At 45.2% G+C, this 26,124-nt stretch overlaps 1 protein-coding gene across 2 annotated transcripts in view; it reads left to right on the top strand.

The window, feature by feature from the left end:
• Positions 1 to 3,305, top strand: part of mtrr (5-methyltetrahydrofolate-homocysteine methyltransferase reductase) — a 36,875-nt gene extending 33,570 nt beyond the window's left edge. Inside the window, exons 13-14 of one of the 2 annotated variants that reach the window (XM_029626546.2) lie at positions 2,058 to 2,243; positions 2,361 to 3,305. In XM_029626546.2, the coding sequence (XP_029482406.1) occupies positions 2,058 to 2,243; positions 2,361 to 2,505 (331 nt within the window). In that variant the 3' untranslated portion in view covers positions 2,506 to 3,305. Of the gene's footprint in view, positions 1 to 1,986; positions 2,244 to 2,360 lie in introns of those variants that run through there. The other variant, XM_065007077.1, reaches the window with a different exon arrangement.
• Positions 3,306 to 26,124: the final 22,819 nt, after the last annotated feature.

Raw genomic sequence — 26,124 nt, forward strand, 5'->3', positions numbered from 1 at the left:
TCAACAGAATAGAGGGGTAAGGAGAGAGAGGGAGGAAATGGCAACGCTGTATGTCTCTCATGACAGTCTTATACAGTCAGGTCCAAGAACTGTTTGCACCCTTGATAAAGATGAGCAAAAAAAGACTATAAAATGAATACAAATACTGAGCTATATTGTATGCTAAAAAAAGGAGGAAATTAGATTTTATACTAATACAATTGCTCAGAGAAAGAGATTTTGTAGTACTTTTTTTTTCTCAAAAAAGATAGTTGTCAAAATGATTGGCACCCCTAAAGATTCTTATAAATATAAACAAACAATTAAATCTCCATTAACATTCTACTTTTTTAAGTTGACCTCAGTATAATAAACTGTATTGTGACCTTCCATGGCTTCCTGTTTCACTGTGGTATAAAAATGAGGTCATCCGCATGTAAAATCTTTGTCATCAAAGATGGAACCGTGGTAAACTTTCCTGGTATTGGACCCATGTGTATCTTGTCCCCACGCACAATGAGGTAGATATTTTGTGAGGCAAAGTAAATTAGAATGGACAAAGTTGGATAATTACAGAACTTGGTCGTATCTTCAGATCTACAATTAGACGCAATCTACAATGCCTCACGTTAAAGGGTCAGTGTTCTTTGTTTTTATTTGAAAACCAGGAAGTGAACCCTCATCACTGCTCAGTTGATACCATAGGTGACATATAAATAAATAAAAATACTAATGGTTTGTAATGAGTTATCCAGATTAACATGGTAATGGTGTTGTTGCAGCAACAATACATAACATTTAACCCAATGAAGGTGAACAATAACAATACATCTCCTTTACTCTCCTCTCCTGCAGTATTTACTGCATTTTTTCTTATCCTAGTCATGGTCTCCTTATTTTATTAAAACAAGCTTTTAAAAGTCTCCCGGCTACTGCAAAACGATCTTCACCAGAGTTCCTTTAACCAGACCACATATGTCTGTCTGTCTCTGCATCTTCTCGTCTGTCTGTCTCTGCATCTTCTCGTCTGTCTGTCTCTGCATCTTTCTCGTCCGTCTGTCTCTGCATCTTTCTCGTCTGTCTCTGTCACTCTCTGCATCTTTCTCGTCTGTCTGTATGTCTCTGCATCTTCTCGTCTGTCAGTCTCTGCATCTTTCTTGTCTGTCTGTCTCCGCATCTTCTCGTCTGTCAGTCTCTGCATCTTTCTCGTCTGTCTGTCTCTCTGCATCTTTCTCGTCTGTCAGTCTCTGCATCTTTCTCGTCTGTCTGTCTGTCTGTCTGTCTGTCTCTGCATCTTCTCGTCTGTCTGTCTCTGCATCTTTCTCGTCTGTCAGTCTCTGCATCTTTCTCGTCTGTCTGTCTGTCAGTCTCTGCATCTTTCTCGTCTGTCTGTCTGTCTCTGCATCTTCTCGTCTGTCTGTCTCTGCATCTTCTCGTCTGTCAGTCTGTGTCTCTGCATCTTCTCGTCTGTTTGTCTGTCAGTCTGTCTCTGCATCTTCTCGTCTGTTTGTCTGTCTGTCAGTCTGTGTCTCTGTATCTTCTCGTCTGTCTGTCTGTGTCTCTGTATCTTCTCGTCTGTCTGTCTGTCTGTCTGTCTCTGCATCTTCTCGTTCTTCCTTCCAACCTTGGGTAAGGTTCTTCACCGGCTCAGAAAATGCAGTAGACCTTACTGTTGCTACCTACCCAAGGCCCTATTAAAAAACATATTGAGATGGAACACACACAGTGTTGTGGCAAGGATAGGTGGATTGATTGTAAAAAATATGCTTATAAGAGGGCCTCGACCTTGCTTATGAAATCCATATTTGACCATTTATCTTCCATTAAATAAGACGTATCGGTGGCCTGTGTTTTTATAGGTAGGCTTGTACACACGGCTGGGATGGAACTTTATTGAGCTTGACTGTTTTTTGACTATTTTGGAAATAAACTGTTTTCATGCCCTGAACTAACTCTCTCTCTTTCTTCTCCTCTCGCGCTTCTCTTATTCTTTGTTCTCTTGCTTAGTCCTCTCTCTCTTTTCTCCTCTTTCTTTTCTTCTTGCTCTCGCTCACACTTTTCTTCTTCTTTTTCTCCAGAGAGGAGCTGCAGGGGTTTGTGGGTAAAGGAACCCTGAACCATCTGAAAGTGTGTTTCTCGCGAGACACTCAGATGGGAACAGAGACCAAGACAGGTCCTAGATACGTCCAACATAACTTGCTCCTCCATGCCAAAGATCTCACCAACCTCCTCCTCAAGGAGAATGGATACCTCTACGTCTGCGGGTGAGCTTAGGTTTGATGGTGATGATGATGTCAATAGGAAAACCATGGAATAGTCTGGTTCATTATTTTAGTGGCTGTGGATCTGGATTTACTGACTTAATTACTTTGCTCCCACAGTGATGCTAAGAACATGGCTAAAGACGTGAACGAAACGCTGATAGAGATGGTATCAGCAGAGCTTCAGCTGGATAAACTAGATGCCATGAAGAGATTGGCTGGACTCAGGGAGGAGAAACACTATTTACAGGACATATGGTGCTGAGTGGATGAATCTTCAACATATCTTATGTCACAGACCGAAAATATCCATATAGAATTTTAGTGGGCCATTCATTTCCTTTATGCAACACAAGCTGACCATATGGATTGGGTTGCATGTTGTTCCTCTTGCCTCATAGCACCTGACCATAAACTTCATAAACTGACCATAGAAAATTGAGTTTCAAGTACTGTAGTTGTTTTATAGTGGAATTATGCAAGACTAACACACTTGCCTGTTTAGCTTACTCCTCATCCTACTTCACATTCTCGTCTTCCAATACTTTTTTTGCTGTGTGCAAAAATGTGTCCAAAATACAAAAGGTGTGTTTGCTTGAACAGGTTGAAAGGCCTCTGATGTATTTCTTATGCTCACTGTATGATGATAATGAGTGATATGGTGGGTGAAACCGATCTTGGCACGCGTACAAGACGAGATGAAACCCATTCAGAGATAACGATCAAAGGTGATGCATTTTGATTGATATGGCATGATTGTGTTTTTAATTAGAGAATAATTCAATTGTTCAAGGTGACTTTCCTCACTAGATGAAGTTGTAGTCGGCGGTTAGTTAATTGAAGGATTTTCGCTATGGGCCTTCCACCGTACGTTACTCTAGAGAGACTTCTCAGAATTAAATCTTCAGACACTGCTAGTCTTTTATATCAGCAGGCCTCTCGTCAGGATGGGAGAGGGAAAAGATGTTGACAGTCTCCACAGCTGGGCTAGACTGGGCTGGGGCTCTGTATGAGAATGGATGACAACATCACACTCAATAAAGCTTTGCCAAGTAAACAAATCAACTTCTTCTTGTCTGTCAGAGGAAAGTTTAGGCCTGTCCATGAGGTCGGACCGGGTTGGAGAATTGTGTTACGGACTGGACAAATTGGAGGAATTTCAAACACAGTTCAATGAATACCAGAGCGGATTGGACGTTATCAATAAGTCTCGGCCACTTTCTCCTGCTGCTCCACTTTGTCAGAGGATCATCATATCAGTAGTGGTGGTTTGAAACCGTCGTCCCTGCAGCCTGGATGCCTGTCTCACTGTCTGCTTTAGCCAACTCCTTTTGTTGCCATGACAACATGAGACCCGAGGGTCATATGGAATGATACAGGTTATGAGTCAACGAGGTCATCGTACTGTATAGACGTCACTAAACCGTGATGAGGTCATTTGTATTTTCATGCACAAAATGTCTTTGGCCAAAAGATTTGGTTGAAGCTGAGACGAGCTGGCATCCAGGCTGAGTGTCAGGGAGGAATTACAGGCTGCAAGTCACCAAGGCTGTTTTCTAAATGTCACTGAATAAGGTGGAAAGAAGATGGGTATTGAATGTGATGAATGGTATTTTCATTGATCCACAATCCACAAACGTTATCATGCAGCTATCATTCTTAACCCAAGGCTGAATTATATTTTATAATTTTTTTTTGGGGGGGGGGGGGCAAATATCAGTAGGCCTTGGTAGCTAGAGAACAATTTATCATCCCCTGCTAAAGGACAAAAGATAAGTTAAGCAATCGCTTAGATGTCTGCTAAAAGGTGAGAAAAGTTGTTGTTGTTTTAGTGAGAGAAGGAAGTAAGGTTCAGGCTCTTCTCCACACGCATGCTTGACGAACAGACACAACACATACACATGCTTAAGCTTGATTAATGGCACCAAGCTCACCCAGTGTGTAATAAACAAGAGGGGAAACTTTAATCAAGTTTGGCCTCGTCTTTGACAAAGCAACACCCCCTGAACATCGTCGCTGCTGACTGGGTTTTTGGGGAAGGCGCATCACTCTTCGCCTACTCCTTATTTACCTAGCCTATTCGCATCCCTTCACCCCCACCTGAAAAATGACCCTCTCATCTGAAGACGGAGAGCCTCGCGGATCCTCCGGCCCCGTCATGGCCACCGCGCAGTAAGGACTGATGAAGTTTTAAATTACAGTTTCTTAATTAAAAAGGTTCAAGGTGCCTTTTCCGTCTGCAGTGAGAGGCGAGACGCAAAGAGGTAATCGAAATAAATCAGACAAAGAGAGAGCTAGGCGTTAGTGAGGACTGGAGGATAATGCTATGATAGATATGTGTAGTTAAGAATGGCGTAAATGAAGCAGAAAGATGTAAATGGAAGGTAATGACTCATTAGGTGGAAGTGGAGAGTGAAGTAGCGTGGGGGATGTAGTTGGATTCTCAGGTTGTTCGGGGGTACAAGAAATGTGTTACCGTACAAACAAACTTCAACCCAATACAGTGGGTGCAGATGGGGGATATTGAATGTCCGAGTGCCAATCTTTCCCATTGATTTGATGATTGAAGCCTGCAGTTATCTTCTGATGCTCATCCCCTGGCCTTATGCCCGTAAAGCTCCAATGCAGCCGTTTTTATCTCAATATCAAATCATTTCTGGGTAACCATTAAACACTGTGATAGTTTTCAATAAACTGGTCAAAAAAAAGAAGGGCAATTTCTCGGGCAAGAATTTTGCTAGTACTGTATGGAAGTAGTCTAAGTGGAGAAAAATGACACAAATAAAACCTGTTATTGGAAGAGGTTTGGAACTCTTTTATTAACTAATTTACCGCATGGTGATGTCACCATGGAAAGCCAAAACTCAGGCAGTCTTTTCAAACAGCTCTTACACTAAAAGGGCATTATCATAATTTTCACAATTTCACAGTATTATTCCAACCTCATAGTGTGGAAATATATATAAAATAGGTAAATCATGTATTTGACTGCACTGGGCCTTTAAACTTCTAGGACCGAGGAGGACACACTCAGTTCTCAGACTGAAGTGCAATGGGAAATGTCTACTCTGTGGTCTGCTCCATCATTTAAAACAAACATACAAATCCTGCTAGATCCAGCTTGACTCTAGAGAGAGCGCCAACTGTACACACACTGATGTTCACTCCAGCATCTGTCAAGAAAGACCAGAGGCGACAAAAAAAAGGCTGTTGTGATATTGCGTTTCCTGCGCTGTTCTGATTTCGCTGTGGAAACTGGAAAATGTATGTTTTATATTCCAGGGCTTTCTGTTAATCAATGGCAGCTGCCTCCAGTCCACAAAGAATCGAGTAAACATTTGCTGTATTTGAGGCTGGTAGATTGAGGATGAATTCAATAACAAGTCCCATCTCCCAACCCTCCTAAGCTTTTAAAGATTGTTTTCATTTATGAAGATACCTTACTATGGTAATAGACAAATACAGTATGTGACAACCATCGTAATATGTGGTCTTAACATACTGCACTGAGGTATATACTACACACAACTCCTCACAACGAAGTAGGATTTATCTCTTGATATACAGTGCTATAGGCAGTCGTAAAACACCTGGTGTGAACATTCATCTTCTATATTCTAGTCGCACGCATGTATTTGTCCCAAATGATGGCGCAAGGAACTGAATATGGATGTATCTCTAAAACAAACACCTCTCATTGCTTCATAATTCGACACAATAGCAAAGTAAAAACACTAAACTCAGCAAACCCAAAAAACAACAACTCGCATTGCCCCAATTATATTTTCAGCTAGGAACACTCTCAATCATCATTAGTCAAAGACAAAACCCAAATTAAACATAAATCGTTTTAGCGTGTATAAACTTTGGGCAGCGAGTGGCGGTCGAATGTGTGTTTCCCAAGATTGACGACATCCTGCGTCCTGACAGACATAATGACTTATGCAAATGAGTGATTAATTGGATTTCAGAGAGATTAGTGTGTTGGGCAGTGAGGGACGTGCTAAGACTGAGGGATGGACAGTGTGTGTGTGTGTGTGTGTGTGTGTGTGTGTGTGTGTGTGTGTGTGTGTGTGTGTGTGTGTGTGTGTGTGTGTGTGTGTGTGTCTGCGCGAGAGAGAGAAAGTGTAATTATGTTCTATCTATTACCGGGTATATTTAAAAGAAAATCTGTTCACTCAATAAACTGCTTTCCCCTACTTCTAGTATGTTCAGATGAACTCTATTCTAAAATACTACCAGCAGGACTATGTTCTCTTTAGCCCTTTAGCTCATCATCACCACACATATTGACCCCTCCTGTCTCAGCCTCCAGTATTTCTGCTGCAGTAGTTTATGTGTCGGGGGGCTAGGGTCAGTTTGTTATATCTGGAGTACTTCTCCTGTCCTATCCGGTGTCCTGTGTGAATTTAAGTATGCTCTCTCTAATTCTCTCTTTTTCTCTCTCGGAGGGCCTGAGCCCTAAGACCATGCCTCAAGACTACCTGGCATGATGACTCCTTGCTGTCCCCAGTCCACCTGGCTGTGCTGCTGCTCCAGTTTCAACTGTTCTGCCTGTGATTATTATTATTTAACCATGCTGGTCATTTATGAACATTTGAACATCTTGGCCATGTTCTGTTATAATCTCCACCCGGCACAGCCAGAAAAGGACTGGCCACCCCACATAGCCTGGTTCCTCTCTCGGTTTCTTCCTAGGTGTTGGCCTTTCTAGGGAGTTTTTCCTAGCCACCGTGTTTCTACACCTGCATTGCTTGCTGTTTGGGGTTTTAGGCTGGGTTTCTGTACAGCACTTTGCGATATCAGCTGATGTACGAAGGGCTATATAAATACATTTGATTTGATTTGACATATTAGCATTTAAACAGAGAGCTTTAGAGCAGTCTCTCTCTCTGTTGCTCTCTCCCCTGCTCTCTTTCTCTCTGTTGCTCTCTCCCCTGCTCTTTCTCCCTGTTGCTCTCTCCCCTGCTCTCTTTCTCTTTGTTGCTCTCTCCCTGCTCTCTTTCTCTCTGTTGCTCTCTCCCCTGCTCTCTTTCTCTTTGTTGCTCTCTCCCTGCTCTCTTTCTCTCTGTTGCTCTCTCCCCTGCTCTCTTTCTCTTTGTTGCTCTCTCCCTTGCTCTCGTTCTCTCTGTTGCTCTCTCCCCTGCTCTCTTTCTCTTTGTTGCTCTCTCCCCTGCTCTCTTTATCTCTGTTGCTCTCTCCCCTGCTCTCTTTCTCTTTGTTGTTCTCTCCCTTGCTCTCTTTCTCTCTGTTGCTCTCTCCCCTGCTCTCTTTCTCTTTGTTGCTCTCTCCCCTGCTCTCTTTATCTCTGTTGCTCTCTCCCCTGCACTCTTTCTCTTTGTTGCTCTCTCCCTTGCTCTCTTTCTCTCTGTTGCTCTCTTTCTCTCTGTTGCTCTCTCCCCTGCTCTCTTTCTCTTTGTTGCTCTCTCCCTTGCTCTCTTTCTCTCTGTTGCTCTCTCCCCTGCTCTCTTTCTCTCTGTTGCTCTCTCCTCTACTCTTTTTCTCTCTTTCTCTGTTGCTCTCTCCTTCTCTACCTCTCCCCCCTTTCACGCTCCTCTCTCTCTCTCTCTCTCTCTCTCTCTCTCTCTCTCTCACTCTCAATTCAATTAGATTCAAAGGGGCTTTATTATATATGATTTTTTTGTCATTTAGCAGATGCTCTTATCCAGAGCGACTTACAGTAGTGAGGGCATACATTTTTGTACTTTTTCGTTCTTGGCATGGGAAGCATACAGTGTATTCAGAAAGTATTTAGACAGCCTTATTCTAAAATGGTTGGAATCCAAAAATGTCCTCAATCTACACACAGTACCCCATAATGACAAAACAAGAACAGGTTTTGAGAAATATTCAGACCCTTTGCTATGAGTCTTGAAATTGAGATCAGGTGCATCCTGTTTCCATTGATCATCTTTGAGATGTTTCTACAACTTGATTGGAGTCCACCTGTCGTAAATTAAATTGATTGGACATGATTTGGAAAGGCACACACCTGTCTATGTATGGTCCCACAGTTGACAGTACATGTCAGAGCAAAAACCAAGCCATGAGGTCGAAGAAATTTGTCTGTAGAGCTCCGAGACAGGATTGTGTCGAGGCACAGATCTGGGGGAAGGTTACCAAAAAATGTCTGCAGCCTCTCAATAGCAAGGCTATGGTCACCGAGTCTGTACATGGTCAAAGCTTTTCTTAATTTCTGGTCAGTCACAGTGGTCAGGTACTCTTTTTTTTATTAATTCTTTCCAATGTGTAAAGTAATTATCTTTCTGTTTTCTCATGATTTGGTTGGGTCTAATCGTGTTGCTCTGTGGGTACTGTTTGTGAATAGAGCCCCAGAACCAACTGGCTGAGAGGTCTCTTCTCTAGGTTCATCTCTCTGTAGGTGTTGGCTTTGTTATGGATGGTTTGGGAGTCACTTCCTTTTAGATGGTTGTAGAATCTCTTTTCTGGATGTTGATAATTAGTGGGTATCATACTAATTCTGCTCTGCATGCATTATTTGGGGTGTTAAGTTGTATATGGAATATGTTTTTGCAGTCTCAATTTGGTGTTGGACACATTATGGGACTTCTTGGTTGCTGAGTGGACCCCGGACCTCATAACCATGGAGGGCAATGGGTTCTATAACTGATTCAAGTATTTTTAGCCAGATCCTAATAGGGATGTCAAATATAATGTTATTTTGATGGCGTAGATGGCCCTCCTTGCCTTGTCTCTCAGATCGTTCACAGCTTTGTGGAAGTTACTTGTGGTGCTGATGTTTAGGCCAAGGTAGGTATAGGTCTTTGTGTGTTCTAACGCAACGGTGTCTAGATTAAATTTGTAGCCCTGGCAACTGGACCTTTTTTGGAACACCATTATTTTTGTTTTACTGAGAGATTCACTGTCAGGTCCCAAGTCTGACAGAATCTTTGGGGAAATGTAGGTGCTGCTGTAGGCCCTTGGTTGGGTACAGACGCACCAGATCATCCGCAAACAGTAGACATGACTTCAATGTCTAGTAGGGTGAGGCCGGGTGCTGCAGACCGTTCTAGTACCCTCGCCAATTCATTGATATATATGTTGAAGAGGGTGGGGCTTAAGCTGCATCCTTTTTCACCCCACAGCCCTGAAGAAAGAAACTTGTGTGTTGTTTTGCCAATTTTATGTGTTTGTGTACATTGATTTTATTATGTTATGTTTTTCCCACAACCCCACTTTCTATCAATTTATACAGCAGACCATCATCCCTTATTGAGTCAAAAGTTTTTTTGAAATAAACAAACCATGACAACATTTTGCCTTGGTTTTGGTTTATTTGCTTGTCAATTTTGATGTGCAGGGTGAATACGTGGTCTGTCGCATGGGAATTTGGTAAAAAGCCAATTTGACATGTTTGATAATGCAGAGTATTTTCCCTAGGTTGCCGGAAGTAGCCGGGGTCGAATTTGTCAACATTCTTGTGGATTGGGATGATCAGTCCTTGGTTCCAAATATTGGGGAAGATGCCATAGTTGAGCATGATAAAGAGTTTAGACATCAAAGCCAAACCAGTTGGAATCTGTTTGTATATTTTATTATTTCAATTAGGAGACCAACACCACAGGCTTTTTTTGGTTGTAGGGTTTGTATTTTGTCCTGTAGTTCATTCAATGTAATTGGATAATCCAGTAGGTTCTGGTAGTCTTTAATGGTGGTTTCTAAGATTTGTAATTCATCATGTACTGTATATGTTTTTGCTATTTGTTCTTTGTTATAGGGCAAAAAGGAGAAGTGGTTTCCATTTTGGATAGATATTGTAGCTCTTCGTGTTGTTGGTTTAATGTGTTCCAATTTTCCCAAAAGTGGTTAGATTCTTCAATTACATAGATGATTTCTGACATGCCGTTCCTTCTTTTTTCATAGTGTATTTCTGTACTTTTTAGTGTTTCACTATTGTGTAGGTGTATGTTTATGGGTCTGTTTTTGGTTGGATAGGTTTCTCAATTTCTTTCATAGGCTTTGCATTCTTCATCAAACCCTTTGTCATTGTTGTTCATTTTCTTACATTGTCTGCTTGAAATGTTATGATTTTATAGGGAAGCTGAAAGGTTAAATATGCGGTTTAGGCGTCCTACTGCCAGGTTAACACCTTCACAATTGCAGTGAAACATTTTGCCCAGGAAGTTGTCTAAATGGGATTGAATTTGTTGCCTAATAGTTTTTGGGTATGTTTCTACACTACTTTCCTTCATCTATAGCATCTCTTAATAGTATGCAGTTGGTTTTGCTTTGATGTCTCATGATTGATTATTGCTTTGTTCAAGTTGACTGTGATTTTGCTGTGGTCTGATAGTGGTGTCAGTTGACTGACTGTAAATGCCCTGAGAGACTCTGGGTTGAGGTCGGTGATAAAGTAGTCTACAGTACTACTCTAATCAAATGTTATTAGTCGCATACACATGTTTAGCAGATGTTATTGCAGGTGTAGCGAAATGCATGTGTTCCTAGCTTCAACAGTGCAGTAATATCGAACAATACACACATCTAAAAGAATGGCATTAAGAAATAGAAATATTATGATGAGCAATGTCAGAGTCCGGAGTATAAATAAATATGTCGGTGTGTATGTACGTGTGTGTGTGTGTATATATATACACTGTCGTGTCTTTGGCATCATTACATTTTATCAAATAAATTCTCTGTAATTATTATTACGCGATTAAACTAATCATAAATTTAATTTACTAGGAAGTTGGGGTACCATGAAAAATCTTCAGATTACAAAGTTATAATTTTCCGAATATAACTCTTCAGATACCTTAATCTCTGATCAATTAGTCTTCTATGAATGAATTATTCTTTACCTCATGTCAGTCTCATCTGAATGTCGAAAAAAAAAAAAAAAAAAAAAATTGAAAACCTTTATTTAACCATGTATGCCAGTTGAGAACAACTTCTCATTTACAATTGCGACCTGGCCAAGATAAAGCAAAGCAGTGCGACAAAAACAACATGGAGTTACACATGGGATAAACAAACGTACAGTCAATAACACAGTAGAAAAATCTGTATACAGTGTGTGCAAAGGAAGTAAGGAGGTAAGGCAATATATAGGCCATAGTGGTGAAGTAATTACAATTTAGCAGTTAACACTGGAGTGATAGAAGGAGCAGATAAGGATGTGCAAGTAGAACTGCTGGTGTGCAAAAGCAGAAAAACTAAAACAAATATGGGAATGAGGTAGGTAGTTGGATGGTCTATTTACAGATGGGCTGTGTACAGCTGCAGTAATCGGTAAGCTGTTCTGACAGCTAACGCTTAAAATTAGTGAGAGAGATGTAAGTCTCCAGTTTCAGTGATTGTTTGCAATTCGTTCCAGTCATTGGACGCAGAGAACTGGAAGGAAAGGTGGCCAAAGTGGGTGTTGGCTTTGGGGATGACCAGTGAAATATACCTGCTGGAGCGTGTGCTACGGGTGGGTGTTGCTATGGTGACCAGTGAGCTGAGATAAGGTGGAGTATTACCTAGCAAAGACTTATGACCTGGAGCCAGTGGGTTTGGCGACGAATATGTAGCGAGGACCAGCCAACGAGATCATACAGGTCGCAGTGGTGGGTAGTGTATGGGGCTTTGGTGACAAAACAGATGTCACTGTGATAGACTGCACCCAATTTCCTGAGTAGACTGTTGGAGGCTATTTTGTAAATGACATCGCCGAAGTCAAGGCTCGGCAGGATAGTCAATTTTACGAGGGTATGTTTGGCAGCATGAGTGAAGGAGGGTTTGTTGCGAAACAGGAAGTCGATTATAGATTTCATTTTGGATTGGAGATGCTTACTATGAGTCTGGAAGGAGAATTTACAGTCTAGCCAGACACCTAGGTATTTATAGTTGTCCACATATTCTAAGTCAGAACCGTCCAGAGTAGTGATGCTAGTCGGGCGGGTGCGGGCAGCGATCGGTTGAAGAGTATGCATTTAAGAGCAGTTGGTGGCCACAGAAGGAGTGTTGTATGGCACTGAAGCTCGTTTGGAGGTTTGTTAACACAATGTCCAAAGAAGGGCCAGATGTATACAGAAGGGTGTCGTCTGCGTAGAGGTGGATCAAATAATCACCCGCAGCAAGAGCGGGTATATATCATTGATATATACAGAGAAAAGAGTCGGCCCGAGAATTTAATCCTGTGGCACCCCCATAGAGACTGCCAGAGGTCCGGACAACATGCCCTTCGATTTGACACACTCAACTCTATCTGAGAAGTAGTTAGTGAACCAGGCGAGGCAGTCATTGGAGAAACCAAGGCTGTTGAGTCTGTCGATAAGAATACGGTGATTGACAGAGTCGAAAGCCTTGGCCAGGTCGATGAAGATGGCTGCACAGTACTGTCTTTTATCGATGGCGGTTATTATATCGTTTAGGACATTGAGCGTGGCTGAGGTGCACCCGTGACCAGCTCGGAAACCGGATTACATAGCGGAGAAGGTACGTTGGGATTCGAAATGGTCGGTGATCTGTTTGTTAACTTGGCTTTTGAAGACTTTAGAAAGGAAGGGCAGGATGGATATAGGTCTGTAACAGTTTGGGTCTAGAGTGTCTCCCACTTTAAAGAGGGGGATGACCACAGCCGCTTTCCAATCTTTAGGAATCTCAGACGATATGAGAGGTTGAACAGACTAGTAATAGGGGTTCAAATCAAATGTTATTTGTCACATACACATGGTTAGCAGATGTTAGTGCGAGTGTAGCGAAATGCTTGTGCTTCTAGTTCCGACAATGCAGTAATAACCAACAAGTAATCTAACTAACAATTCCAAAACTACTGTCTTATACACAGTGTAAGGGGATAAAGAATATGTACATAAGGATATATGAATGAGTGATGGTACAGGGCAGCATACAGTAGATGGTATCGAGTACAGTATATACATATGAGATGAGTATGTAGACAAAGTAAACAAAGTGGCATAGTTAAAGTGGCTAGTGATACATGTATTACATAAGGATGCAGTCGATGATATAGAGTACAGTATATACGTATGCATATGAGATGAATAATGTAGGGTAAGTAACATTATATAAGGTAGCATTGTTTAAAGTGGCTAGTGATATATTTACATCATTTCCCATCAATTCCCATTATTAAAGTGGCTGGAGTTGGGTCAGCGTCAATGTCAGTGTGTTGGCAGCAGCCACTCAATGTTAGTGGTGGCTGTTTAACAGTCTGATGGCCTTGAGATAGAAGCTGTTTTTCAGTCTCTCGGTCCCAGCTTTGATGCACCTGTACTGACCTCGCCTTCTGGATGATAGCGGGGTGAACAGGCAGTGGCTCGGGTGGTTGATGTCCTTGATCTTTATGGCCTTCCTGTAACATCGGGTGGTGTAGGTGTCCTGGAGGGCAGGTAGTTTGCCCCCGGTGATGCGTTGTGCAGACCTCACTACCCTCTGGAGAGCCTTACGGTTGAGGGCGGAGCAGTTGCCGTACCAGGCGGTGATACAGCCCGCCAGGATGCTCTCGATTGTGCATCTGTAGAAGTTTGTGAGTGCTTTTGGTGACAAGCCGAATTTCTTCAGCCTCCTGAGGTTGAAGAGGCGCTGCTGCGCCTTCTTCACGACGCTGTCAGTGTGAGTGGACCAATTCAGTTTGTCTGTGATGTGTATGCCGAGGAACTTAAAACTTGCTACCCTCTCCACTACTGTTCCATCGATGTGGATAGGGGGGTGTTCCCTCTGCTGTTTCCTGAAGTCCACAATCATCTCGTTAGTTTTGTTGACGTTGAGTGTGAGGTTATTTTCCTGACACCACACTCCGAGGGCCCTCACCTCCTCCCTGTAGGCCGTCTCGTCGTTGTTGGTAATCAAGCCTACCACTGTTGTGTCGTCCGCAAACTTGATGATTGAGTTGGAGGCGTGCGTGGCCACGCAGTCGTGAGTGAACAGGGAGTACAGGAGAGGGCTCAGAACGCACCCTTGTGGGGCCCCCGTGTTGAGGATCAGCGGGGAGGAGATGTTGTTGCCTACCCTCACCACCTGGGGGCGGCCCGTCAGGAAGTCCAGTACCCAGTTGCACAGGGCGGGGTCGAGACCCAGGGTCTCGAGCTTGATGACGAGCATCGAGGGTACTATGGTGTTGAATGCCGAGCTGTAGTCGATGAACAGCATTCTCACATAGGTATTCCTCTTGTCCAGATGGGTTAGGGCAGTGTGCAGTGTGGTTGAGATTGCATCGTCTGTGGACCTATTTGGGCGGTAAGCAAATTGGAGTGGGTCTAGGGTGTCAGGTAGGGTGGAGGTGATATGGTCCTTGACCAGTCTCTCAAAGCACTTCATGATGACGGAAGTGAGTGCTACAGGGCGGTAGTCGTTTAGCTCAGTTACCTTAGCTTTCTTGGGAACAGGAACAATGGTGGCCCTCTTGAAGCATGTGGGAACAGCAGACTGGTATAGGGATTGATTGAATATGTCCGTAAACACACCGGCCAGCTGGTCTGCGCATGCTCTGAGGGCGCGGCTGGGGATGCCGTCTGGGCCTGCAACCTTGCGAGGGTTAACACGTTTAAATGTCTTACTCACCTCGGCTGCAGTGAAGGAGAGACCGCATGTTTTCGTTGCAGGCCGTGTCAGTGGCACTGTATTGTCCTCAAAGCGGGCAAAAAAGTTATTTAGTCTGCCTGGGAGCAAGACATCCTGGTCCGTGACTGGGCTGGGTTTCTTCTTGTAGTCCGTGATTGATTGTGGACCCTGCCACATGCCTCTTGTGTCTGAGCCGTGGAATTGAGATTCTACTTTGTCTCTGTACTGACGCTTAGCTTGTTTGATAGCCTTGCGGAGGGAATAGCTGCACTGTTTGTATTCAGTCATGTTACCAGACACCTTGCCCTGATTAAAAGCAGTGGTTCGCGCTTTCAGTTTCACGCGAATGCTGCCATCAATCCACGGTTTCTGGTTAGGGAATGTTTTTATCGTTGCTATGGGAACGACATCTTCAACGCACGTTCTAATGAACTCGCACACCGAATCAACGTATTTGTCAATATTTCCATCTGACGCAATACGAAACATGTCCCAGTCCACGTGATGGAAGCAGTCTTGGAGTGTGGAGTCAGCTTGATCGGACCAGCGTTGGACAGACCTCAGCGTGGGAGCCTCTTGTTTAAGTTTCTGTCTGTAGGCAGGGATCAACAAAATGGAGTCGTGGTCAGCTTTTCCGAAAGGGGGGCGGGGCAGGGCCTTATATGCGTCGCGGAAGTTAGAGTAACAATGATCCAGGGTTTTACCACCCCTGGTTGCGCAATCGATATGCTGATAAAATTTAGGGAGTCTTGTTTTCAGATTAGCTTTGTTAAAATCCCCAGCTACAATGAATGCAGCCTCCGGATAAATGGTTTCCAGTTTGCAAAGAGTTAAATAAAGTTCGTTCAGAGCCATCGATGTGTCTGCTTGGGGGGGGATATATACGGCTGTGATTATAATCGAAGAGAATTCTCTTGGTAGATAATGCGGTCTACATTTGATTGTGAGGAATTCTAAATCAGGTGAACAGAAGGATTTGAGTTCCTGTATGTTTCCTTCATCACACCATGTCTCGTTAGTCATGAGGCATACGCCCCCGCCACTCTTCTTACCAGAAAGATGTTTGTTTCTGTCGGCGCGATGCATGGAGAAACCCGTTGGCTGCACCGCCCCGGATAGCGTCTCTCCAGTGAGCCATGTTTCCGTGAAGCAGAGAACGTTACAGTCTCTGATGTCCCTCTGGAATGCTACCCTTGCTCGGATTTCATCAACCTTGTTGTCAAGAGACTGGACATTGGCAAGAAGAATGCTAGGGAGTGGTGCACGATGTGCCTGTGTCTGGAGTCTGATCAGAAGACCGCTACGTTTCCCCCTTTTACGAAGTCGTTTTTTGGGGTCGCTGCCTGGAATCAATTCCTTTGGCCTGTTTGTAAGGCAGAACACAGGATCCGCGTCGCGGAAAACATATTCTTGGTCGTACTGATGGTGAGTTGACGCTGATCTTATATTCAGTAGTTCTTCTCGACTGAATAGCAGCACTGTCGAAACTATCACACCCAACGGAACGACTTGATTAGTGTAGTGTCAACAACGCAGCCACTGCCAGCTAGCCTACAAAGTCAACAACGCAGCCACTGCCAGCTAGCCTACTTCAGCAGTACTGTATCATTTTTAATCATTTTAGTCAATAAGAATAGCAGCACTGTAGAAACTATTACCCTCAACTGAACGACTTGATTAGTGTAGTGTTAGCTAGCTACATAGTTGTCTTTGCTGTCTTCGTATCCAAGATAATTGTGTAGTTTAGAGTGTGTAGTTTTAGAGTGATTATCTTAATTTACCGAGGTTAGCTAGCCAGCTATTTGTCGTCCTTAACGTAGGAGACACTGCTAGCTAGCCAACAGCTAGCCAACATCTACCGATTAGAACTCAACAACCCGGTCGCATTCCGCCTCGCTCCACAGGTAGTATCACATTTTCATTTCATTTCATTTCATTACAGTACAACGGTTTGATTTGTTTGATCGTAGCTAGCTACATAGCTAGCTACATAGCCGTCTCTGTATCAAAGATAATTGTGTAGTCTAGAGCGATTTTCTAGGTTACCTAGCCAGCTATTGTCATTCTTTTAACTCAACGTAACGTAATCAACACTGCTAGCTAGCCAGCTAGCCCCCGAATCAACAACGCAGCCACTGCCAGCTAGCCTACAAAGTCAACAACGCAGCCACTGCCAGCTAGCCTACTTCAGCAGTACTGTATCATTTTTAATCATTTTAGTCAATAAGATTCTTGCTACGTAAGCTCAACTTTCTGAACATTCGAGACGTGTAGTCCACTTGTCATTCCAATCTCCTTTGCATTAGCGTAGCCTCTTCTGTAGCCTGTCAACTATGTGTCTGTCTATCCCTGTTCTCTCCTCTCTGCACAGACCATACAAACGCTCCACACCGCGTGGCCGCGGCCACCCTAATCTGGTGGTCCCAGCGCGCACGACCCACGTGGAGTTCCAGGTCTCCGGTAGCCTCTGGAACTGCCGATCTGCGGCCAACAAGGCAGAGTTCATCTCAGCCTATGCCTCCCTCCAGTCCCTCGACTTCTTGGCACTGACGGAAACATGGATCACCACAGATAACACTGCTACTCCTACTGCTCTCTCTTCGTCCGCCCACGTGTTCTCGCACACCCCGAGAGCTTCTGGTCAGCGGGGTGGTGGCACCGGGATCCTCATCTCTCCCAAGTGGTCATTCTCTCTTTCTCCCCTTACCCACCTGTCTATCGCCTCCTTTGAATTCCATGCTGTCACAGTTACCAGCCCTTTCAAGCTTAACATCCTTATCATTTATCGCCCTCCAGGTTCCCTCGGAGAGTTCATCAATGAGCTTGATGCCTCGATAAGCTCCTTTCCTGAGGACGGCTCACCTCTCACAGTTCTGGGCGACTTTAACCTCCCCACATCTACCTTTGACTCATTCCTCTCTGCCTCCTTCTTTCCACTCCTCTCCTCTTTTGACCTCTCCCTCTCACCTTCCCCCCCCCTACTCACAAGGCAGGCAATACGCTCGACCTCATCTTTACTAGATGCTGTTCTTCCACTAACCTCATTGCAACTCCCCTCCAAGTCTCCGACCACTACCTTGTATCCTTTTCCCTCTCGCTCTCATCCAACACTTCCCACACTGCCCCTACTCGGATGGTATCGCGCCGTCCCAACCTTCGCTCTCTCTCCCCGCTACTCTCTCCTCTTCCATCCTATCATCTCTTCCCTCTGCTCAAACCTTCTCCAACCTATCTCCTGATTCTGCCTCCTCAACCCTCCTCTCCTCCTTTCTGCATCCTTTGACTCTCTATGTCCCCTATCCTCCAGGCCGGCTCGGTCCTCCCCTCCCGCTCCGTGGCTCGACGACTCATTGCGAGCTCACAGAACAGGGCTCCGGGCAGCCGAGCGGAAATGGAGGAAAACTCGCCTCCCTGCGGACCTGGCATCCTTTCACTCCCTCCTCTCTACATTTTCCTCTTCTGTCGCTGCTGCTAAAGCCACTTTCTACCACTCTAAATTCCAAGCATCTGCCTCTAACCCTAGGAAGCTCTTTGCCACCTTCTCCTCCCTCCTGAATCCTCCTCCCCCTCCTCCCTCTCTGCAGATGACTTCGTCAACCATTTTGAAAAGAAGGTCGACGACATCCGATCCTCGTTGCTAAGTCAAACGACACCGCTGGTTCTGCTCACACTGCCCTACCCTGTGCTCTGACCTCTTTCTCCCCTCTCTCTCCAGATGAAATCTCGCGTCTTGTGACGGCCGGCCGCCCAACAACCTGCCCGCTTGACCCTATCCCCTCCTCTCTTCTCCAGACCATTTCCGGAGACCTTCTCCCTTACCTCACCTCGCTCATCAACTCATCCCTGACCGCTGGCTACGTCCCTTCCGTCTTCAAGAGAGCGAGAGTTGCACCCCTTCTGAAAAAACCTACACTCGATCCCTCCGATGTCAACAACTACAGACCAGTATCCCTTCTTTCTTTTCTCTCCAAAACCCTTGAACGTGCCGTCCTTGGCCAGCTCTCCCGCTATCGCTCTCAGAATGACCTTCTTGATCCAAATCAGTCAGGTTTCAAGACTAGTCATTCAACTGAGACTGCTCTTCTCTGTATCACGGAGGCGCTCCGCACTGCTAAAGCTAACTCTCTCTCCTCTGCTCTCATCCTTCTAGACCTATCGGCTGCCTTCGATACTGTGAACCATCAGATCCTCCTCTCCACCCTCTCCGAGTTGGGCATCTCCGGCGCGGCCCACGCTTGATTGCGTCCTACCTGACAGGTCGCTCCTACCAGGTGGCGTGGCGAGAATCCGTCTCCTCACCACGTGCTCTCACCACTGGTGTCCCCCAGGGCTCTGTTCTAGGCCCTCTCCTATTCTCGCTATACACCAAGTCACTTGGCTCTGTCATAACCTCACATGGTCTCTCCTATCATTGCTATGCAGACGACACACAATTAATCTTCTCCTTTCCCCTTCTGATGACCAGGTGGCGAATCGCATCTCTGCATGTCTGGCAGACATATCAGTGTGGATGACGGATCACCACCTCAAGCTGAACCTCGGCAAGACGGAGCTGCTCTTCCTCCCGGGAAGGACTGCCCGTTCCATGATCTCGCCATCACGGTTGACAACTCCACTGTGTCCTCCTCCCAGAGCGCTAAGAACCTTGGCGTGACCCTGGACAACACCCTGTCGTTCTCAACTAACATCAAGGCGGTGGCCCGTTCCTGTAGGTTCATGCTCTACAACATCCGCAGAGTACGACCCTGCCTCACACAGAAAGCGGCGCAGGTCCTAATCCAGGCACTTGTCATCTCCCGTCTGGATTACTGCAACTCGCTGTTGGCTGGGCTCCCTGCCTGTGCCATTAAACCCTACAACTCATCCAGAACGCCGCAGCCCGTCTGGTGTTCAACCTTCCCAAGTTCTCTCACGTCACCCCGCTCCTCCGCTCTCTCCACTGGCTTCCAGTTGAAGCTCGCATCCGCTACAAGACCATGGTGCTTGCCTACGGAGCTGTGAGGGGAACAGCACCTCAGTACCTCCAGGCTCTGATCAGGCCCTACACCCAAACAAGGGCACTGCGTTCATCCACCTCTGGCCTGCTCGCCTCCCTACCACTGAGGAAGTACAGTTCCCGCTCAGCCCAGTCAAAACTGTTCGCTGCTCTGGCCCCCCCAATGGTGGAACAAACTCCCTCACGACGCCAGGACAGCGGAGTCAATCACCACCTTCCGGAGACACCTGAAACCCCACCTCTTTAAGGAATACCTAGGATAGGATAAAGTAATCCTTCTCACCCCCCCCCCCTTAAAAGATTTAGATGCACTATTGTAAAGTGGCTGCTCCACTGGATGTCATAAGGTGAACGCACCAATTTGTAAGTCGCTCTGGATAAGAGCGTCTGCTAAATGACTTAAATGTAAATGTTAAATGACTGCCGAATTGTATATGTGTATATGCACTCCATTTAGTTAGTCTGCCTTTTAATTAGTTACTTAGTTGGTCGTAGAGGCTGTCCAAGTCCAGGGTGGGATGGTGTGTCAGGTGGACATTTGGCAGGGTGAAAGTATTTTCAGAGTAGCAGGATAGAGATGACCACTCTTGAGTTGGGGAAAGTGGAGGAAGCTTTTTCAATCACTCCCTTGAGTGTTGTGGCCACCCTTTTCTGCTGGCCCTCCGGTCTTTGGTGCCAGTGTGATTTATTATGTGGCTGGGGGACCCTAGTTAGTCCTCTGACAGCAGCTCCAGGGCGAGTAAAATTTTTGGACGCAAGAGTTTATCCACTTTGTGTACGGGAAATCATTTTCGTTCTTTAATGTATTTCCCATTTCAGTCCGTGGGTGTGTGTGTGTCTTCCCTCCATCTGGGAAGAGTTTTTCACCACAGTCCAGAGTGCAGACACGTCTCTCTCTTCAGCTCTCCGGGACTGGTTGAAGGGATTTTGTAATGGTCTGTTAGGGTTTGTGCTGTCTGTGATGAATCGTTGTTCGAGCTCCACCAGCCTTATCTCCAGCTGGGTGAATTTTACCATCATATCAATGAAGCAGAGCTGTTTTGGGATCTGAGTTTGCTCAGTGCTGGGAGGGTGACTCTCCTCTTGGGGCTGCTCGTCTGTGGAACAGTTTGAGGAGGAGGTGTGATCCGATTCTCTCAGGGTGAGGTAGTCGTCAACAGAAGTGCTGTGCACTCTCTTTTATTCTGCAAATGTCCTGGCAAACTGTGTGTGGTTTCACTGCACCATTACTGTTACAATCTTGTACAGGTTGAGTCAGTGTCCTCGTTGTCCAGTATTCCTATTTTCCACCCTTTGCAAATACCATCTTTCTTGACAGAGGGGTAGTGTGCTATTTAATGCTGTGCCATGACAGGGTCTGTGTGGGAAATTAAGTTAAATAAAATTGTCTTTGTCACATGCGCCAAATACAACCAATGCAAATAGTTTGGATAGCCATTTGATTAGATGTTCAGGAGTCTTATGGCTTAGGGGTAGAAGCTGTTTCGAAGCCTCTTGGACCTAGACTTGGCACTCCGGTACCGCTTGCCGTGCGTGGACCCCGTGTTGAAGATCAGCGTGCAGATGTGTTGTTACCTACCTTTACCACCTGGGGGCAGCCCGTCAGGAAGTTCAGGATCCAGTTGCAGAGGGATGTGTTTTGTCCCAGGGTCCTTAGCTTAGTGATGAGCTTTGAGGGCACTATGGTGTTGAATACTGAGCTGTAGTCAATGAATAGCATTCTCACATAGGTGCTCCTTTCGTCCAGGTGTGAAAGGGCAGTGTGGAGTACGATTGCATCATCTGTGGATCTGTTTGTGCGGTATGCAAATTGGAGTGGGTCTAGGTATTCTGGGATAATGGTGTTGATTTGAGCCATGACCATCCTTTCAAAGCATTTCATGGCTACAGACACGAGTGCTACGGGTCGGTAGTCATTTAGGCAGGTTACCTTAGTGTTCTTGGGCACAGGGACTAATGTCAGTGAAAATGTCAATGAAGACACTTGCCAGTTGGTCAGCGCATGCTCAGAGTATACGTCCTGGTAATCTGTCTGAATGTTGACCTGTTTAAAGGTCTTACTCACGCCGGCTGCGGAGAGCGTGATCACACAGTCGTCCGGAACAGCTGATACTCTCATGCATGTTTCAATGTTGCTTGCCTCGAAGCGAGCATAGCAGTTATTTAGCTCATCTGGTAGGCTCGTGTCACTGGGCTGCTCTTTTCTGTGCTTCCCTTTGTGGTCTGTAATAGTTTGCAAGCCTTGCCACATCCAATGAGCGTTGGAGCCAGTGTAGTACGATTTGATCTTAGTCCTGTATTGGCGCTTTGCCTGTTTGATGGTTCGTCGGAGGGCATAGCGGGATTTCTTATGAGTTTACGGGTTAGAGTCCCGCTCCTTTAACGCGGCAGCTCTACCCTTTAGCTCAGTGCAAATGTTGCCTGTAATCCATGGCTTCTGGTTGGGGTATGTACATACAGTCACTGTGGGGACAACGTCCTCTGTGCACTTATTGATAAAGCCAGTGACGGATGTGGTGTACTCCTCAATGCCATCGGATGAATCCCGGGAACATATTCCAGTCTGTGCTAGCAAAACAGTCCTGTAGTTTAGCATCTGCTTCATCTGACCACTTTTTTATTGACCAAGTCACTGGTGCTTCCTGCTTTAATCTTTGTTTGTAGGAGGATAATATTATGGTCAGATTTGCCAAATGGAGGGCGAGGGAGAGCTTTGTACGCATCTCTGTGTGTGGAGTAAAGGTGGTCTAGAATGTTTTTCCCTCTGGTTACACATTTAACATGCTGATAGAAATTTGGTAAAACTGATTTAAATTCTCCTTTATTAAAGTCCCCGGTCACTAGGAGCGGCGCCTCCTGTTTGCTTATGACGGTATACAGCTCATTGAGTGGGGTTCTAGTGCCAGCATTGGTCTGTGGGTGGTATGTAGACAGCTTCGAAAATACAGATGAAAACTCTTTAGGTAGATAGTGTGGTCTACAGCTTACCATGAGATACTCTACCTCAGGTGAGCAAAACCCTGAAACTTCCTTAGATATCGTGCACCAGCTGTTGTTTAGAAATATGCATAGGCCCTCGCCCCTTGTCTTACCAGAGGCTGCTGTTCTGTCCTGCCGATAGAGTGTGTAACCTGCAAGCTGTATGTTCTTAATGTCGTTGTTCAGCTACAACTCTGTGAAACATAAGATATTACAGTTTTTAATGTCCCGTTGGTAGGATAAACGTGCTTTCATTTCGTCCCATTTATTTTCCAGCGATTGAACGTTAGCTAGCAGGACGAAAGTCTAAGGCAGATTAGCCACTCGTCGCTTGATCTTCACAAGGCACCCTGATCTTTTCTGTGAAATCTGTTTCCTTCTCCAACAAGTGATGGGGATTTGGGCCTGGTCGGGTGTCTGTAGTATATCCCTCCCGTCCAACTCATTGAAGAAAAACTCTTAGTCTAATCTGTGGTGAGTAATTGCAGTTCTGATGTCTAGAAGCTCTTTTCGGTCATAAGAGATGGTAGCAGCAACATTATGTACAAAACAAGTTAGGAACAACGCGAAAAATAAACAAAATAGCATGTTTGGTTAAGAGCCGATAAGACGGCAGTCATCCCCTCCGGCTCCACCATTGTAACTGTCTGCAAATAGTCTTTGAGGAGATTCTTTTTTTGACTCTTTCCGTGCTTTGTCACTTTTTATTTCTCAGTACTGTACTGTGATGACCACTGCACAGGGGGAAGCCATGGAGCAGGTTGCCAAAGAGGCCTTTGCATTTGGGTGGGGTAAGCTGAGATGCTCTACTGCCGTTATTGGGTTCAAGGGCTTTCACGCCTCTCACTTCACACCTCAATGCAAATTGAAATAGCAAGTTTGGTAGCCTTTCAACTTAGCATTCAGGCTTTATAGAGTAAAATATCTATAGATTATTGTAATGTATTTTACTTCATGGCTTTAGAAGTAGCTTCAGAATTAACATTACTCACTCCATTTCAGGTTGGATGGTATTTTCAGGTTTCTGTTGTGCTTCTCCTGCTGGTTTTTGGTTCGCTGGATTGTCCTTGGAAGTAAAACTCCTTGCTAAAAATCCATGTTTTAGGTTTGATTTGGAGTGAAGGTTATGTTGTAGAGGGTAGTATCTTTTATAAATCCTTGTGAAAAAATCCAAGCTTAACCAACTCTAAACCATTTTTTTTTACAGAGCAATTCTGGAGCACATGAGCTTGTGACCTGTCTCTTTCTGTCTCTCTCTCCTCTTTAAGACGTTTATGAGCAGCTAACAGGCCAGTCTAATCCTGCCCATGTCCACATAAGCAGCTAGGATAGGAGACTCATAGTGACTCACCATGAGATGGAGTCATCACGGACCAGCTTAATGTCCAGGGCAGAGAGAGAGAGAGAGGGTGGGTGGGTGATGACGTAGACTCATCAGTGCTGATTTCATGTCAAGGGCAGAAAAAAGGGGTAGACAGAGTGAGAGAGAGGCAGGCAGAGAGAGGCGATACATACAAGACATGGAGAGGGAGAGAGATGCGAAGGAGAGAGAACAAAGAATGTTTAGAGACAAGTGGTGAGAGTGGAAAAACTGCTTCAAACACTCCCTGTTATGTCATCTATCAATGTGTTTACCTGACCGCAGGAGGGGGTGGTAGTTTCACCTGAACCTCCCTTCATACACCTCTCCCCTGCAGAGACACTAGGTTGGACACATGCACACACACACATTTGGGTAAACAAGCACAGGGACAATGCATCAACACTTAAATATCATGCTGGAGAGAGTGTGTGTGTGTGTGTGTGTGTGAGTATGCATGCATATGTGTGTGTGTGTGTATATACATGTGTGGTACTGTATAACTATTCAGAGTAGGAAGCATTCCTTGATACCTTGCCCATTACACACTTGAAGACAGCAAGGCTTTGGAAGGAGGCTGTGAGAAAAGCAGAAATTACTTTCTAATATCTGAGTGATGCCTTTCATTTTGTCATGAGCAAATATAAGTAATTTCTCATTCACTGAGATACACACATGCATGCACACACACTCACAGAGGTCAGTAGATATCAAATCAAAATAAATCACATTTAATTTGTTAAATGTGCCGAATACAACAGGTGTAGACCTTACAGTGAAACGCTGACTTACAAGCCCTTGACCAACAATGCAGTTTTAAGAAAATCCCTAAAAAAGTAAGAGATAAGAATAACAAATAATTAAAGAGCAGCAGTAAATAAAAATAGCAGGGCTATATACAAGTGGAACCGGTACAGAGTCAATGCGTCAATGTGCGGGGGGGCACCAGTGTTGAGGTAATTCAGGTAATTATGTACATGTAGGTAGAGTTATTAAAGTGGCTATGCATAGATACTAACAGAGAGTAGCAGCAGCGTGGAAGAGGGTGGGGGGGGGGGGATGCAAGTAGTCCGGTAACACTTGCCGTGCGGTAGCAGAGAGAGCGGTCTATGACTAGGGTGGCTGGACTCTTTGACAATTTTTAGGGCATTCCTCTGACAATGCCTGGTATAGAGGTCCTGGATGGCAGGAAGCTTGGCCCCGGTGATGTACTGGGCCGTACATACTACCCTCTGTAATGCTTTGCAGTCAGAGGCCGAGCAGTTGCCATACCAGGCAGTGATGCAACCCTTCAGGATACCCTTCAGGATCTGAGGACCCATGCCAAAACCTTCGAGTCTCCTGAGGGGGAATAAATAGGTTTTGTCGTGCCCTCTTCACGACTGTCTTGGTGTGCTTGGACCATGTTAGTTTGTTGGTGAAGTGGACACCAAGGAACTTGAAGTTCTCAACCTGCTCCACTACAGCCCCGTGGATGAGAATGGGGGCGTGCTCGATCCTCTTTTTCCTGTTGTCCCCAATCATCTCCTTTGTCTTGATCATGTTGAGGGAGAGGTTTTTGTCCTTGCACCACACGGTCATGTCTCTGACCTCTTCCCTATAGACTGTCTCATCGTTGTCGGTGATCAGGCCTACCACTGTTGTGTCATCAGCAAACTTAATGATGGTGTTGGAGTCATGCCTGGTCGTGCAGTCATGAGTGAACAGGGAGTACAGGAGGGGACTGAGCACGCACCCCTGAGGGGCCCCGGGGTTGATCAGCTCATGCCAGTTGGTCAGCTCATGCTCGGAGTACACATCCTGGTAATCCGTCTGGCCCTGCGGCTTTGTGAATGTTGACCTGTTTAAAGGTCTTACTCACATCGGTTGCGGAGAGCGTGATCACACAGTGATCCGGAATATCTGATGCTCTCATGCATGCTTCAATGTTGCTTGCCTTGAAGCGAGCATAGCAGTTATTTAGCTCGTCTTGTAGGCTCATGTCACTAGGCAGCTCTTGGATGTGCTTCTCTTTGTAG

The sequence above is a fragment of the Oncorhynchus nerka genome, linkage group LG22 (assembly GCF_034236695.1).
Source record: "Oncorhynchus nerka isolate Pitt River linkage group LG22, Oner_Uvic_2.0, whole genome shotgun sequence".
In the NCBI taxonomy this organism is placed as follows: domain Eukaryota; kingdom Metazoa; phylum Chordata; class Actinopteri; order Salmoniformes; family Salmonidae; genus Oncorhynchus; species Oncorhynchus nerka.